The 18,147-nt window shown below is 45.9% G+C and overlaps 1 protein-coding gene across 2 annotated transcripts; it reads right to left on the minus strand.

The window, feature by feature from the left end:
- Positions 1 to 4,259: 4,259 nt before the first annotated feature.
- On the minus strand, positions 4,260 to 17,942 carry TDRD6 (tudor domain containing 6). Of its 2 annotated transcripts, none has more exons than XM_081855442.1 (5): positions 11,656 to 17,942; positions 9,227 to 9,345; positions 9,008 to 9,097; positions 5,983 to 6,043; positions 4,260 to 4,815 (listed from the first exon to the last, which is right to left on the minus strand). In XM_081855442.1, exons 1-5 carry the CDS (start codon positions 17,915 to 17,917, stop codon positions 4,769 to 4,771), a joined length of 6,579 nt encoding a protein of 2,192 aa, XP_081711568.1. In that variant the 5' UTR covers positions 17,918 to 17,942; the 3' UTR covers positions 4,260 to 4,768. The 2 variants fall into 2 exon arrangements, with proteins under 2 accessions (XP_081711568.1, XP_081711567.1); XM_081855441.1 differs by lacking the exon at positions 4,260 to 4,815 and adding an exon at positions 4,822 to 5,580.
- Between the last annotated feature and the right edge of the window lie 205 nt (positions 17,943 to 18,147).

Here is an 18,147-nt window from a genome sequence, read left to right on the forward strand (position 1 = left end):
TAACTCTGCATTGTTGTACAAAAATCCTATACAGTGGTACCTCGGGTTACATACGCTTCAGGTTACAGACTCCACTAACTCAGAAATGGTACCTCGGGTTAAGAACTTTGCTTCAGGATAAGAACAGAAATCGTGCTCCGGCGGCGCAGCAGCAGCAGGAGGCACCATTAGCTAAAGTGGTGCTTCAGGTTAAGAACAGTTTCAGGTTAAGTATGGACCTCCGGAACGAATTAAGTACTTAACCTGAGGTACCACTATATACAGTATTATAAATTATATTACAAGGTTTAGCATAGTTCCACATCTCTGTGGAACAGCCATCTTCTGCAAGGGAGGAGAAGAAGAAGAAGAAGAACAAGAGGAGTTTGGATTTGATATCCCGCCTTTCACTCCCTTTAAGGAGTCTCAAAGCGGCTAACATTCTTTCCCTTTCTCCTCCACGACAAACACTCTGTGAGGTGAGTGGGGCTGAGAGACTTCAAAGAAGTGTGACTAGCCTAAGGGCACCCAGCAGCTGCATGTGGAGGAGCGGAGACGCGAACCTGGTCCCCCAGATTACGAGTCTACCGCTCTTAACCACTGCACCACACTGGCTCTCACCCACTATGCATGTAGCCTATTTATAATGGCTGAGATAACACACCATCTGTGTTGGGCAAAAGATGTTGGACATAACATCTTTTGCCCAACACAGATGGTGTGTTATCTCAGCCATTATAAATAGGCTACATGTTCAGCACTTCCCTGACGTCCTGGACATGCTGTTTTTCATTGTCCGAATAGATCAGGACGTCATCCAGAAATGCTACGCAGTTTTTGTACAGCAGGGGTCCCAGCACATGGTGCATGAAACTTTGAAAACAGGCTGAGCCCGACTGTAATCCAAATGGCATGACTAGGTACTCAAAGGCCCCTAGGGGGGTAAACATGGTGGTTTTCCATTCGTCCCCTCCCTCATTCTAATCAAATTGTATGCTCCCCAGAGGTCCAGCTTGGTAAAGATCTTCCCTTTCCTTACCCGAGTTAGAGTATCATCCATTCTGGGCATTGGGAAGGTCATGGGTTCCGATACGAGGTTCAATTTTCTATAGTCCACGACCAGCCTAGGCTGATCCGTGTTTTTTTTGTCCACAAAGAACACAGGGCTGCCCCCCACTGCCTTAGATTCCCTTATGAACCCCCTTTTTAGGTTCTTGTCAATAAAGTTCCGCAACTCCTGCATCTCCCGGTCCGACATGGCATACAGCTTACCCACTGGCAGCTGCGCCCCAGGGAGTAGGTTGATTTGACAGTCAAAGGGCCTATGTGGTGGCAGCCTGTCCGCCTCCCTCTCGCTGAAGACCTCCTGTAAGTCCGCGTACTGTGGCGGCACCTCTGCTCTCGGCTTCAGTGTAGTTGCTGCCACTCTAGCCAACCTCCCCCTGGGCTTCCCCCCCCCCCAGTGTCCGTTGATGCCAAGCCACCACTGGATCATGTAGCACTAGCCAGCTCATGCCCAGTATTATCGGGGGTCCAGCCAGTGTGGCCACATGAAAGGCAATGGTTTCTGTGTGTCTGGAAACCCTCATACTCATTGGTGGGGTTTGATGTGTCCCCTCCCCTCCCAGCAGCTCCCTGCCATCTATCGTGGTGACCTGGAGGGGAAAATCAAGTGGCAGCAGGTGGAGTTGGTGCTCTAGTGCGAACTCCTTGCTAAAAAAATTGCAAGAGCTGCCTGAGTCCAGCACTGCCTTAACCTTGACTGGGTGTCCATTTGGGAGTTCTAGCACCACCTCTATCGCTATAGACGCCTTGGGTGGGTCTGGTTGGGGCACTTCCATTAGTTGCTCGCCTGGCTGCTGCGCCCCCCTGTGGGCAGCCTTGTCCTCCGCCCCCTCCTCCTCGCTGCCAGCGGCCCCCACCATCCCTTACCAAGCCTTTCTTTGTGGACAGACCCTGGCAAAGTGTCCTGGCCGTTGGCAGAGGAAACACTTCTTGGTGCTTTTGGCCGCCTTTCCCTCCCTTTTGAATCCTTGGTTGGCGCTTGAAGCCTCGCGCGCGCGCGCCCCCCATCAATTTCCATTGGCTCAATGTCCCCAGAAGGCTGCTTTGGCATCTCAGGAATGCGGTAGTCAGGGCAACGTTCTCTCCCTTCCCGCCTTTCCAAAGCGTGCGCTTCCTGCTGAGCTCCTATCGCAAGCGCAGCTTTAGTCAGTTCATCCATAGATTGCGGGCGGGGCGCGCGGGAGAGCTCGTCCTTCATGGTTGGGGACAACCCCTCCTCAAACAGCATCCGTATGGGCGGGTCATCTAGATCCCATTCGAGCCGGTGTATCAGCATCGCAAAGTGGGACCAGTAGTCTCTAACGGATAGATCCCCCTGCTTGCATCTCATCAACTCCCGCTGGGTTACTCTGCCCAATTTGGCTTGAATACATTGCATCCATCGCCTGGAAGAACTTCCGGACGTCCCTCATGGCAGCATTCTGCGTGGCCATTAGGGGCCTGACCCATTCACGCGCGCCATCCTGAAAGTGCCCCACGATATACGCCACCCTCTCTGCATCGTCAGCAAAGTCATCGTGCTGCAGCTCCAAAGCGTACTCTATTTCCGTTCGGAACCCATTATAGTCCTGGGGCTTCCCCCCAAACTTCTGTACCAGTCCCGGCACCTTCTTTGCCACTGGGTTGGGTCTAACCTGCACATACTGGGTTCGCCTCTCATCCAGCCGCGCCGTCAGCAGAGCTACATGCTGTTCCAGCTCCCAGTTCCTCTTCACCAGGTCCTGCACACCCGCAGCTTGCTCCGCTGCACCGGCGCCTCCAGTCTGGCTCATGGTCCCCCTGCCTGCGCACAAGTAACTTCAGGGACTGACGGATTGCTGTAATGGTTGTAAGGGGGTTACTTGTGCGTAAGTTGCCTTCAGTTTTAGTTATATTGCCTGGCCAACCATGCTTTGGCTGACAGCTCACACTCCGTGACCGGTCAGTCACTTGCAGAATCCGTCAGTGGGCGTTTCTTGAACCTCTTCCAGCATAAGAGCTGTTTGACGCCTAGTCTCCTCCTACTTTCCCTGCGCGGAACTCGTCTGCGCAAGTACGGGGAAGGCAGGGCGTGTCAGCGCTCTCTCCACTAGTCTCTGGTGAAGGGTCTTGGAGACCTGTCTCCAATTCCTCCATCTCCCTCTCTTCCCTACTGGTGTTACGCTGAATTCCTTCCCCCCTGCTGGTCCCCTCTCCGGCATCGCTCTGGAGCCCTGCCTCCGCCCCTCGTTCTGATGTCAGTTCCCTGACAGGTATGAAGTTTACGGCATGTAATGCCTTAAGAGAGAATATTATGAAAATGATGTACAGGTGGTACATGATGCCAGTCAAGCTTGCAAAAATTTATCATTTGCCCGATAATAAATGTTGGAAGTGTAAAGAGATTGAAGGTACATTCTTTTACCTTTGGTGGACATGCCCAAGGATTAAGACTTTCTGGGAGATGATTTATAATGAAATGAAAAAGGTATTTAAATATACCTTTCAGAAGAAACCAGAGGCCTTTCTCCTGGGCATGGTCGGCCAATTGGTGTCAAAGAAGGATAGAACTTTCTTTATGTACGCCACAACAGCAGCAAGAATACTTATTGCAAAGTACTGGAAGACACAAGATTTACCCACCCGGGAAGAATGGCAGATGAAGGTGATGGACTATATGGAACTGGCGGAAATGACTGGCAGAATCCGAGACCAAGGAGAAGAGTTGGTGGAAGAAGATTGGAAGAAATTTAAAGTTTATCTACAGAAACACTGCAAAATTAAGGAATGTTAGAAGGATGTTGGAATGAAGTAATGTGGTTTTAGCAGAAATGATATAAAGGATTAAGTAGAAATGGATTGTTAATTGGTGAAAGAACTGAATGTAAAATTATAGTATATTAAGATAAATCATCAGGATAGAAATAAAGATGGAAAGGATTTGCTGAAATATCTAATTGAATTAGAATACAAAAAAGGGAGGTGTGAGGAGGTCAAGGAAATAAGCGAAAGAAAGTTATGTAAAGGATTGATTTGTTTTTTTTCCCCTTTAATTATCTGCATCTTTTTTTCTTTTTTTCCCTTTGTTTTTGTATTGTTCTGTATTTTTATTTTTTTTCTCTGTTTAAATATGTTCTTTATTTTTTCTTTTTGTAACCTTTAAAATCTCAATAAAAATCTATTGGGGAAAAAAACAAAAAGAAAGAAAGAGATAACACACCATCTGTGAATCAGGAAAATGAAACGGCAAGAATGAATACTACCCACACTATAAACTTTATTCTTGTTTCATTAAACAAAACAAAAAAGTAAGAAAACACAAAGCCTTTCATACAGCTAAGGCTTAAAAAAAAGTTGGTTTGAATGGAAGTGCACTCAAAATACGCAAGGAAGAGTATTTCTTTTACAAAGATGCTCCAAAGCTTAAACAAACTTTAACATTAAAGATAATGAACACATATTTGAGGTTTGCCAAAGGGTACCATTAGAAAATGAACATACTTGAGTGGAACATATTTTAAAGACTCAGAAGTGGCATTCTCCTGGTTGGAAGAGGACATGCCCATTAAACGCTTGCCATCAATGCCAAAAACAGAAGAGCCTTGTGTGCAAGACTCCTCCATCTCTCAGGTGCAATTTAGTGCAATATCCACAAAGCAGGAAGATCAGCACTGCCATCTGAAACGCCACTCACTTCCTCCACTGTAGGATATACAGGCAAGTTAACCGTTTATACCATAGAGGGTTGTGCGTGCTCTCAAGTGTATTAAATACACATTTCCTTTACAGACGTTAATCTGCCAGTAGCAACAGCTGTAAAGAGACAATTTTTCTGATATCAGTTGTCATTCAAATAATGAGGGACTTTATTCATATGACGAGTTCCAATAAATTTAATTCTACTGATCTGAAACTCCAGCAAAACAGAGTGGGAGAGCACTCTCGTTCACAAGTTCCACAGCTAACAGAATAGTACCCGAGAATGACAAGGCAACAATCCAGACTGAGCAGAGATGAAAGCAAAGAAACAAAAGCACAGGGGAGACGTAGACCTTGGCCTCCCTGCCAACTGCTTCACAGTTCTGACAACAGCACTTCTCCCCACTCCAATTGCTGGGCGAGCGAAGCAAATCCTCCCTACCCTCTGCAGAAAATTTATTTATCATGCTGAATCCTGCAACAGAGGAGGGGCTCCTTGGATGGGATATATCACTGTGGTCCCTTTATAATGGGAGGGACAACTCATCCAGGGATCTTCTCCTCTGCTGCAGGAAAATGAGTGCCATGCCGATGCATGCCGCTCCAAAGTTTATGCTTTGCTTCTCTCCTCCTCTTTTTTCAGCCCCGAGAGGTGCACTGCATTGTCTCTCGAGACAGACAGCTGCCAACCATAAGCTTCCTCAGGTGTCTTTGGGTAAGGTATTTTCTCAAAGCTTTTAGACATTCCAGGTATGTTGTGTCAACTGGATCACCTCTATGTTCTTGTTGACACTCTCAAAGAACTCTTAATAGGTTCGTGAGGGGCAAAGCCATGCTTCACATCCCACACCTCTGAGGTGTTTGGGAGGCCCTGTGAATCTAAATACAACCAGATAGTTGAAATTATATGACAAAGGGACCATGCAGCCATCATCCCAGCCAGGACAAAACAAAGCACTAGCTCCAAAGTATGTGCTACATGAATGGGCTTCAGTCCCACATGGAGGCCATGATATCCTGGGCCTCTCTCAGCCATGCTGACGCTTGCCCTCCTAAGCACGAAGGGAGGCAGGGCTGACAGCACGAGAGGCTGTAGCTAGCTAGCAATCCTCACTCTTCCCTCACAGAATTCTAGCTGCATGAAAAGAAGACTTGCAAAATGACCGTAATCAGCAGCAAGAGGGAAGTGAAGTGAGGCAAGGATTAAATATACAATACACATAGAAGATTAGATATTATTTCATACAAGTTACAAATTCAAACATTTTCTAAATATCTTACCTTCTGTGCCAACAGGTGGCTTAACAGTTGAATACACAGTATCCCTTTTGTTGTCTAATATCTGTAGTGAAAGGGAGGGGAAAGAATTATCTCAAGAACAAAATAATATTTTGATATCTCTTTCCAATGTATTGCTTAATGGTATTGTAAGATAATACTGAACTACAATTCACTAACAAGTGCAATATATAGAGAGTGCTCCTCATTTTACTCATTTATGCAAGGTCTTCTGTTACAGGAGAGAACTGGCAGTAAGCCTTTATTAGAAACCAGCACTCAGCAACAAAAATGTTCTTCCTAAACTCTGTATCAGTTTCCTAAACAAAACTTGCTTCAAAAGAACTTTACTGAAATAACAAGGCATAAGCTCAAGTCTTTTCAATTAACAAATAATGTACATTATTGAATAAGGTTCTAGTTTTTCACACAACAAGCAGTTATGTTACAACACCAACACACTTCACAAAAAACACTTACAGAGAAGCAATATCCTATTTATTATTGCAGAAGCCATGTTGATTCTTCATCAGCAAGGCTATTCCAGATGCTTAATTCCAGGACAGACATTAAGGGTATAGATTAGGGCAGAAAGAAGAGAAGCATCCAAGAAGGAAAATGGGATAAAATATAGATAGAAACAAGTTTTTACCCTCAGCATTCAATGCCCAGGTCATGTTTTCCTTACACCACTGTGCAAGATAGTGAAAAAGGAAGAAAAAGGGTTCTGCTACTTTCACATCATCCTGCCTCTATAATGAACTCTCTGAGCCTCACCCCTGCTAGCGCAGAAAAAAGGAAGAATTATTGCTGGACATGAGTGAGAGGAGAAATGAGTACAAGGTGTGAGCTACTGCTAACATGGGGCAACTTTGTTGGTTAAAATTATATTAATGCAAGGACTTCTGCTTGCACAACTGAACATCCCCGTCCTCTCTCTGCAGCCCCACCATCTGCTGCAGAGGATTGGGGAGCTCCCAAAACAAATCTGGTGGCACACGGAGGAGAGAAAGGGAAAATTAGGTTACACAAGCAGAGGTCCTTGTGCTAATGAAACATTTTTGTTGGCTACAACCCATCATTCTGCTTGATCTAGGCAGTGGAGCATTCTGACTGCAAAAGATAGCCACTAGTTTGAGGAAGGAAGAGGAAAAGGATTTGAAATGGAAATATGGGGCAGAGGACATTCAGGTTGAGAGCCAGAGGGCAAAGCCAAGCAGGAGACTTACAATACTTGTAAATGGTACTCTTTGTTGGCTCTAACAGTGTCCTATGCTCTAATAGGCTCACTGCATGCTTCAGAAGCATAGCACACTTGCACTTTCCTGCTCCCTGGTGGAGTCAGAAGTCAAAAAAAGAGCCTGCAGGAGGGCCTGCCTATTTCTAGCCAAATGCACATCACAACGGGGAAGACCAATTCTATGCCCCAAACACAAGCAGTCAAGATACCTGGGATTATCTCAGGCAGTCAAAATACCTGGGATTATCTCAGGCTATCAATAATATATTATTTATACCCCGCCCAGCTGGCTGAGTTTCCCCAGCCACTCTGGGAGGCTCCCAATCGAATATTAAAAACAATACAGCATTAAATATTAAAAACTTCCCTAAACAGGGCTGCCTTCAGATGTCTTTTAAAAATAGGATAGTTGCTTATTTCCTTGACATCTGATGGGAGGGCGTTCCACAGGGCGGGCGCCACTACTGAGAAGGCCCTCTGCCTGGTTCCCTGTAACCTCATTTCTCGCAGGGAGGGAACCGCCAGAAGGCCCTCAGAGTTGGACCTCAGTGTCAAGGCTTGAACGATGAGGGTGGAGACGCTCCTTCAGGTATACAGGACTGAGGCCGTTTAGGGCTTTAAAGGTCAGCACCAACACTTTGAATTGTGCTCGGAAATGTACTGGGAGCCAAAGCAGATCTCTCAGGACCAATGTTATATGGTCCCAGTGGCCACTCCCAGTCACCAGTCTAGCTGCCGCATTCTGGATTCTACAGTTTCTGAGTCACCTTCAAAGGTAGCCCCACATAGAGCGCATTGCAGTAGTCTAAGCGGGACATAACTAGAGCATGCACCACTCTGGCCAGACAGTCTGCGGGCAGGTAGGGTCTTAGCCTGCGTACCAGGTGGAGTTGGTAGACAATACCCTGGACACAGATTTGACCTGTGCCTCCATGGACAGCTGTGAGTCCAAAATTACTCCCAGGCTGCATACCTGGTCCTTCAGGGGCGCAGTTACCCCATTCAGGACCAAGGAGTCCCCCACACCCGCCCGCCCCCTGTCCCCCCCAAACAGTACTTCTGTCTTGCCAGGATTCAACCTCAATCTGTTTGCCGCCATCCTTAAAGGCTGAATGGTGGACTTACAAGCATTTGTGGCAGGACTGTAACTATGTTCATAAATTTGGGGTTTCATTAGTGCAGGGAATTTGACAGTTTACGGGAGAAAGGTTAATGATGGACCCCAGTTTATATTTACTTTCTACGTTTGTCAATGAAAATGTTAATGCAATTTGTAAACTTCTAATGTTCCATATTTTGGTTGCCGCCATCTGGTAATGGCTCAGGGTTGGAAGGATGTCTCAACTTTTTCTCTGGACATTTGGCTCAAAAATCTTTCTATATTGCCATATCTCATCATCTGTGAGCCATTGGGGGGGGGGGGAGGCTGACCCACAAGACCCACTTGGTGGCTTTTTGAGACTTAAATGACAAGACCAACATATGGTTGCACAAAGTAGGATTTTATTTGGAGAGATGTGTAACTTTATTTATTATGTACTACTGTCTTTTTCAACAATGATATTCATTTTGCTCTGTGTAACTTTTTGCACAACCCCAGTAGTAGGTCTGGATTTTCTCTATTATTATTATTATTGACTACCTCTGGATTTAAGAATTCCATTGTTTTGGTTTGTATTATACCGTACAATTCTTTCTGGGTTTTGTGTCTTACTGCTCTTGGGTTCTAATGAAAATGTTTTTAAATAATTAAAATAAAGCAACTTAGCATTTTAGAAAATACTTTACCTCAGTTGGACTTGCATCCTGTTCAGGAATCCGATTCCAAACATTGATAGGACTTACTACCTCTTCATTTCCACTTGAAAGATTCAAAACCTTTATGTAAAAAGAATGCAATCTTTACAGACGTAACTTTTATAGGGCACCTTAATGGACAAGTATCATTGACATAACAAGATCCAGTTACATGTGGCAAATTTATTCACCATATTCAAGCTGACTTACCTTTGTACCTTCAGCAGATACGCCTAAAATCTGAGCCTTGTACCAATGAATGCCAGACCACACCATGCATTTGGAACCAATATCAAAGCCATTTAAGTTGCAAGTAGTTTCATTTTTTTCTGAAACAGAGAATGTGCATTATTTTTCTAAGATGTCACACTGCAAGGCATAAGCAATTTAAAATGAAGCTATAGGGTTACCGATTGCAGTCCAAAATGACAACTCCCAAGCAGTATTGCCAGATTTCAAGGCTTCCCTCCATGTTGTCTTTTTATTACTCAATTTATTACGTTGAAGGCAGCTTGCTTTTTCAGTATTCCACTGTAACACCTGACCACTAGTTAACAGTCTGAAGTTATCTTAGTTAACAGTTGAAGGTAGGGCAATTTATAATATGCCTGTTGGGCATTTTCTTCCTAACAGAAAAATGGTCACCGCTAGACTGATCAACCGCTGAAAGAAAAAGAAGCCAGCAGTGCAGGTGTGGGGCATGTGCAAGGAAGAGTGAGAGAGGTCCTACTGCTGCATGCGTATGCAAGGAACATGTGCATTGCTCACGTTATCTCTAACTACTGTGCATAAATGTTTTCTACATTCTAAATACTATGCAATCCATGTCATAATTTTATTTGCTTCCTTAACCATCTGCTCTGGGATCCAGGCTGTGGAGCTCCTTGTCCTGCAAGACTGGTCTACCTCCGCTTGTGTTATTGCTTTAGCCACTTATCTGTTTAGGCAGGCATTTCATGTTGGCTGGCTGGCTAGTCTCTGCAGGACCCCAGAAGTGTTTTTAAGGGGAAGGGAGACAAAAGGCAAACAGGGCATGAATAACACTGCCAGCTTTGGAGGTATATTTTCATGACATCTCTTTTCTGGCATTTCATAACCCCACAGTGAAATCCTATTCTTTATTATCACTATAGATTTCAAACATCATGCTAGGAGATGAGACAGGACTTTGCCCTCTTCTCTTCTCCCTCACCCAGAACTCCCTATCTGCTCCGGAGGCCGACTGCAGAAGGAAGGGAAGGGAAGGGAAGGGAAGGGAAGGGAAGGGAAGGGAAGGGAAGGGAAGGGAAGGGAAGGGAAGGGAAGGGAAGGGAAGGGAAGGGAAGGGAAGGGAAGGGAAGGGAAGGGAAGGGAAGGGAAGGGAAGGGAAGGGAAGGGAAGGGTCTGTGAGTGGGAATCTGCTGCACAAGTGGAACACTGCAACTATATACCATCCTATGGAGCTAGAACTGCTTGTGCAGTTACAAGCCTATTTCTATTTGTTAAAGTTTATCAGTGCCAACCCAAAAGAGCCCTGATGATGTTGAAGTGCACAGAAATGAAGCATGCACTTCATAGGTCCAGAGAAGAGTTAAAAACAAAGAAAGCATTAAACAATGCTGCTGTGGATATTGCTATGGATGGAATAGGGAGTAACTCTTGCTTCTTGGTGCACAGACAGAAGAACTTCAGTGGATGCACATTTTCCCACCACTGTGGTAAAGCTACTGCTGCTGACCTTCTATCTGTTGTGACGTGGGGTTTGTGATTTCAGCTCTCTTGACATAATATGCTGGAGACAGTTCTCTAGTAACACTTCTTTATTAAAAGCAACAAGACTGAAACCTGAGGAGGGGAGAGCTACATTTATAGGGACAGGGAACTAGCTAGAAAGGATACATTTTGGAGGGAACAATATCAGGCAATCACAGTCCTGCCTTTTGGAGGCAACCAATAAGACAGAGGATCCAAATACAGCAGCTTAAATGAACCAATAGTAGCTGAACCCTCTGGAACCAAAAGGCAGTTACTTTACCCTAATTCAATTACAGACAATAATAATACAGATATAAAATCCTTTGACTCAATACACAACACTATCTACCTGTAATAATAAAAAAGGAAGAGCCCTACACAGCATTCTATTCAACAACTTTAGCTAGAGCCCACCAAGAGATGACAAATATGAATGGGCCTTTCCCTTAATGCATGTTTTGCATTGTCAAGAATTCCCGTTTTCCAGAAGGGAGCAGCACACCATGTGACTAGAAATGTTACAACAGGTGTAACTCAAAAAGCCAATTTTTTCTTTTACTTCAGTATATATCTATACAGTATTTACTAACCAGCACATTTATCTGAGCCCAACAATTTTACGTTTTGTAAAAGGAAAATAATGTCATTACTCATTCTATATTCAATAATACATTTCAGTTTTGACAAATAGTACTCCTAAGTGGTGGTGATTGCAATCCTTGAAACAATTTTTACATTCATTTCTTTCTGTACAATTCCTCCTCCTAGCAACCACTTATTACAGTATTCTTACCTAACAAAACCTGCAAAGTAAGAGTAACTCTCTTCAGCGAGAGACACCATATGCACCACAGGTCACCTGCAACACTTAAAAGTAAGCAATGTAAAAACAAGCACTGTCTTACCTGTACTGTGACTTGGAATGTCAACTGTTTCTTCATCTAGCAGTGTGCTTCTCAAAAAATCCTCTCCAACCAAATTGCTCTCTTTAAATCTTTCACCCGCATCATGGCTCATCTGTGTTTCAATGTGGTTCTTCAGCAGAGTTTGCCTTGCTAGACAACGGTAACCTTCGTTTTCTTGTCCTGTTTCACACACCTCCACAATGTCCTCACGGCAGAAGAAGTCTTGCAGTTTGAATCCAGTTTCTGAAAATGGTAACTGGATTTCATTATCTGCAGGCAGCTCCAACAACATATCCTCCCTGATTTCACCAGCTTGTAAAAGACACACTTCAGGTGTAACAGGTTCCAGCAGTAAACAGTCACTTTTATCCTTTAGTGAAGAGCGCTGTTCTAACTCCCCTTCTGCATGTGTCATGTCAAGCAAGTCCAATTCTGCTCTCTCTCGTGTTTCCTCACACAGGGGAGGGCTCACGTCAGCTGTCTCCAGATCCAGTGTGTCTCCAAATGGGTGCATCTTCAGTTGAAAAGGCAGCTGATTTGTATCTGATAAAGTCACCACCTCAATAGGCACCAAATCTGACACACTCAGTGTTTCATCCACAGCTAAAAGTACTTCACGTGTATCCAGTGTTAACATTTCTGCTTGGCCTTCAGTCTCTTTCAGAGTTTCAAACAAATCTAGTTCTAACACCTTAGATTCACCACCATTAGGAAGCTGTGTTTCAGTAACATCTGCAAAATTTGGTATATCACTTTCTTTTGCAAATGCAGAATAGTCAGTTCCCTTTTTAAATGTTTCAGACACAGTGTGTTGGTCTCCAATGTCAAGTACTTCAGAAGTGGTTTGGTGGTGCTTGGTTTGAGATTTGGGTGAAGAAGTTGGGGGAAATGCTCCAAATGAATTACCACTCCCTGTAGCAACTAAACACTTATCTGCCGGTTGGAATGCCTCTGAACAACGCAGCAGATCTGAAGGCATTAGTGCACAGGCAGATACTTTGGTTTCATTTATAACCACCTTTGACCTATCTGTCCCTACATCTTTAATCTGTTCTTCAGGTTTGTGAATACTATTTGTCAAAGTTAAGGCACAGTCTTCAACAACAGGCTTCCAAAAGGGTTTCATTTGTTCATTGATGCTGATTTTTTGACATTCCAATTGAACAACAAATAAAGGGATTTCAAAAGGGTCATCATTTTGTTTTTCCATGATGGTAGTGTCTAATAGAGAGTCTGTCGTGAGATCACAGAAGATCTTATTTATTCCTTCAGCCCACAAACCTTCAGCAGAGTTAAAGCCAAACAAACAACAAAGAAATGCTTGAGGTGGTATTACCAACAGGTCATCAGGAATTTGCCTGATCATCTCTGCACTTGTAAGTTCCTCGGTTCCATTGTCAATATGAATGAGACTCAAGGTTTCCCCCTCTACACTGCTAATAACTGCTCGGTAAAAGGTATTATCTTCACTATTCTTTGCTAGACAGGGACAGCCACTTTTTATATCCTCAACATCTATGCCCATAAGCTCTCCAGCTTCCTGAAGCTTTGTTTCAATTAATCCAATATCATCTGAGTCAGCAAACTGACACCAAAAATATCCTGGGCTCTTTGCAACTATCAAAAAGGTTTTCAAAGTTTGACCCACCTTAGGAATCTTCCAGAGGAAGAATTTGGTGTTTGACATATTGAAAGGTTTGCTATACTTATCAGGAACAGCAACTTCACACAGGTTTATCAGATCAGTGTCACTCTCCATTTTGTCAGATGTTTCCCCCAAAGGAGGTTGTTTGTACTCAAGGTAATTATCAACCAAATCCACTGCTATATTACCATCTTTGTCACAGAGATGAATGTTCCATTTGCTTTCAGTTTTCTCCACAAATTCGCCATTTAGCTGAGTATCACTTGTCCTTTGGGAGAAATACAGCACTGCTTCCTGTGTCCATTCTGAAAGCTCTGTGGTCTTAACTCCATACAATGAACAATGAATGCTCATCACTGGGACTGATGAACAGTCTTCAAGGAGTCTACCTGTTTTGCAGATGCTAACCAGTGCGGTATTGCCATAATCAATATACTGCACCCTCACCAGTTTACCAGAGGGTTTTTCAATGACTGCAGCTCGATACCATAAGCCATCTTCTGAAAACAATGCACACATTATGTCTCCTATGTGAAGCTGTTGCCCATTCAGGCTCTCAATATTTTCAGATTTATTTAGTTTTTCTGAAATGCTGTCAAGCAAGGGCTCATCTTCTACTAGGTGAACATAGAAGTCGGATGGATTATTTATATGAGAAACATACACCAAAGTTTTAAGACCAAGGCTTATGATTTTTTGAGGTAAAGCACAAATATTTTTAAGTGAAAAGTGTGTATTAGTTTCTGATTGATTTATGCTTTTCAAGTTATCAGGGGGAGTTTCTCTGCTTAGCATGGAATCTCTATGACTCCTATCTGTTCCAGGATCATTTCCATTATTTTTTTCCACTGGTCCAGGAAGCTTAATTGTCACCTCTCTTTTTGTTTTCTGCTGAATTGTCACCTCTCTTTTTGTTTTCTGTTGAAATTGTCTTACTTCTCTACATACAACAGTGTGTTTGCTACTGCCTACTATGTCCAAATTTTCATTGTTCCACCTCTTGTCCTCAAAAGTTGGTTTATCCATTTCTGTCAAAGATAGCCTTTTTTCAGTGTTTTGTTCCCTGGTGAGCAGATATCTGGATGCTGAAGCTCCATTTTTTGTATATTTGGCCGTCCCTCTGCTGTACTGCAAACTCTCTTTCAGTTTTGCATTGATCTGCATCTTACCATCATATAGTTCAATGATCAGTTTTCCATCAGGTTCTTTTGCTACAATTAAAGCCTTTAAGGGCTTATCTAGTACTGCTTTTTCAAACCATGCAGAAACTTCTTCTGGAACATCAACAACATCAGATAGAGAGCATTTTATGGCTTGCATTGGCAAAAGCAGTAACTCATAAGCATCATTTGGTACTAGGACCAAGTCTCCATTCTTTAGCAACTGCCTATTCCCAAAATCCACAAAGAAAACTTCTTTGGTATCTTTTGCTGAAGTTACTACTGCCCTGTACCAGCAGCCATCCATATACTTTGCAAGATACACATTTCCAGGGCCCTGTGATGTTTCCAAATTGTACTGCATTTTGCTGAGTTTAGCAATACTAGTAGTTAACTGCCCAATAACATTTGCATTTCTAGCAAGTTGGCAGTAAAAGTGACTGGGATCATTAACATGTGTGATATAAACCACCTCTTCACTTCCTATTTTAATGTCATGTGTAGAATAATAGTATGACAGAAGATGAACAGAAGATATTAGAGGTTTTTGAGGCTGCACACATCTGGCTAGACCCTTCTTTGTTAAAAAATGGCACACACTTTCAAAAGGGGTAATCAAGTCCACAATATTGATGAAATCTGTATTGTTTAATGCTGCAAAAGCAAATATGGTACATTTCAGTTCTAATGTGCTTGCTGACTCCACAAATTCATGAAAAGCTTCAGTGGCTTTTTCATCCCACACAAACGGATCCTGACCATTTGGCTGAATTAAGTTGTAAAGGCTACATCTGAAAGCTTGAGCTTTCAACGTCAGAAACTCTGTCTTAGTTGCACGGACATTCTTTAGTGAAACACGCTCTTTGTTCCCATAGTCAACATATGCAACTTCCACCTCTTCAGCACAACATACTTTACTAGTAATAAGAGCTCTGTACCACTTCTCATCCTCAGAATACTTAGCCAAACATACATAATTTGGCCATTCACGGGGTTGTGCTGAATGCATACAATAATCTTGAATTTTAGCCATAAGTGCTCTCAGGTCTTGGGAACTTTTAGCTAGCTGACACCAGAAGAGACTAGGACTTTCTGTATAGGATACTACCACATCTACTGTATTTCCAACTTCCAGATGCCCTTCACTAGAAAACCCTGGCTTTATTTCAGAGTAGTTTTGCATAACATAGAGTGAAGGGGTTGGGGCAATGCTAGAATCCTCTTTTGCAAATGCTTTGCATGACAAATAGCAACTACCTTCACTGGGCTGCTGCTTGACGATCAAAGTTTCAGTAGGATAAGGGGCTGAACTGTGATGTGGTGGCGAGGGTTCATTTTCATCTTTGGGGGAAATTTTTCTCACAGGCTTCTGCCCTATGCCCTCTATTCCAGACGTGCTCCTCAATGGCTCCTTGGTCACTTTCTGGAGAGTCTCTAATTCCTCACCCTTATGATGCTCAGCATACTTCTGTTGAGACATGATTTTGCCCAAGTTTTTTTCTCCTGCTAGTGAATGATCAAAAAGTTCCACTATGTAAATGTCCCCTTGCGTGCCTAAGACCTTGATTACCAGCTCCTTGTTTAGCACGGCTTTCCTGAAATAGTCTACAGCATCTGGGCTCCATGACTGCCCTGGTGGGAAAGGATTAGCCAATGCACATCTGAGTGCTGCAGCAGGAAGTTCTCTGAACTGGGGAAGTAATTCCTTCACCTTATGCAAGTCAATAATTTCAGTGTTTCCTCTGTCTACCAGATAAACTTCAATTCCTTTCCCCAGCATCTTGGTGACAACAGCACGGTGATAGCAGTTCTCCTTCAATGCGACACAGCACAGGGATCCTGGTTTGGGCTGAAGCAGAATACCCTCTAGTTTTTTACTCTGAGAATAGAAGTCACTTAAGTTCTGTATGAGGCAACGGAGAGGTTGGCGATGCTCCTGCAGGTGCACCCAGAAGTCTGTGGGATCCTGGAGGAAGGACACTTGAGCACTGTGGTACTCACCAGCCTTCAAACGCACAACAGGAAGTGGGTCAGCGGCAAGCATGGACTGAACTCCCAACAGAGAGGCACGTTCTTCCTTGGCTGTGGCACCTACCTTCTTTAGTTCAGCCATTAAGTCAGGGGAATGCTCTTGACTGCTGTGAAGGAGGCTCTGCTCCAGACAATGGGCCTGGACCCCATAGAGGCAGTTAAGGTTCAGGCCATCTTCTCCATAGAGAGTAACATAGTAGAGGTGCTCAAAGGGACAGTAGGCTTCAATGTGGGCTTGCACCACCTTGCTCAACAGCAATGTTTTAAGCTGACTTATCTGAGAGCGGGTCCAGCCACAGCCTCCATCGGTAATACCTTGCAATGAACAAGGATAGGTCACCACCGGCATTCGGAAACACTCAGCAGGCAAATTGCGCAGGTTTTGCTTTGTCACAAATTCCTTCCTCCCATAATCCACATAGATCACCTGTGCCACCTCTCCAAGCTGCTCCTCCGGGCCACCCAGAGGATCTACTTTCAGCAGCAGGGCCCGGTACCAGCAGCCATCGATGCCCAGCGCGGCACAAGGGGACCCTGGGGCCGGCAGGGGTTCTTGCAAGTCTTTCCCAGCGGAGGCCTCGAAAGCCTGGCGCATGGTGTCTGAGAGCAGCTGGATCTCTCTGGAGAGGCTGCGCAGTTGACAATATATCCTGCAGGGGTCGGATACCTGGGTCACCAGCATGGGCTCTGTCACTCTCATCTGCAGCTGCGGGTAGAAGTAGTCCAGGGCGGTGGGGTCATCCTGGGTGCGGGGAGCGGCAGGGCCCCCGGGCGCCTGGGGGGACGGCTGGGGTGGGGCGCTGGGGGCCCCGAGGGAGGTGGCGAGCAGGCCGGCGAAGGTGCTGGGGGAGAGGTGGCCGGCGAGCCCCAGGTGGCGCATCTGGGCCAGCAGCCCGGGCAGCTCCAGCACCACCAGGTGCTGCGCCACCAGCACGTCCCTCACCAGGCCCGACACCTCCTGGCCCTGCAGGCGGCCCAGGAACTCGGCGGCGGCCAGCGTCCAGCTGAGGCGCGGGGGCGGCGCCAGGTCGGCCAGGACGCAGCCCAGCACCTCGGAGGGCAGCTGGAAGAGCTCGGCGGGGCCGCGCGCCAGGGCCTGGGCGCCGGCGCTGAGCGTGCGGCCCTCGTCCAGCAGGAAGACGCGGTAGGCGGGCGCGGGGCCGGCGCGGAGGAGGCCCAGCACCCGGCAGCGCCGCCAGCGCCCGCCCGCCTCCGCCAGGCACAGCTCGCCCGCCGCCAGCCGGGGCCCCGCGCCCGCCAGCCGGGGCCCCGCCCGCGCCTGCACCTCCTCGGCCAGCCGCAGGTACTCCTCGCGCCGCTCGCCGCGGAAGCCCCACAGCCGCACCAGCGGAGCCTCCGCGTGGAGCTCCACGAAGGACACGCGCAGGGACAGGCAGCTGCCCGGGCTCGGCAGCGAAGAGCACATGGCGGCGGGCGGCGGGCGGCGGGAAGGCGGGAAGGCGGGCCGCGGACACCGGCGCCTCACGCGGCACCAACGGCGGAGGGCGGGGGGGGAGGAGCCCGTTCCTCGCCCCGCCCACCCGCCCGCCCGCCCGCGCGCGAGCCCCGCCCCGCGGGGCAGTTACCTCGCGGAATCCCTCCGGCGCTTCGGGAAGGCGGCCGAAGGGGGGGGCGGGGGGGGTCCCGCCAGCCCAC

This window comes from Podarcis erhardii (assembly GCF_964252035.2).
Source record: "Podarcis erhardii genome assembly, chromosome: 3".
NCBI classification, from domain to species: domain Eukaryota; kingdom Metazoa; phylum Chordata; class Lepidosauria; order Squamata; family Lacertidae; genus Podarcis; species Podarcis erhardii.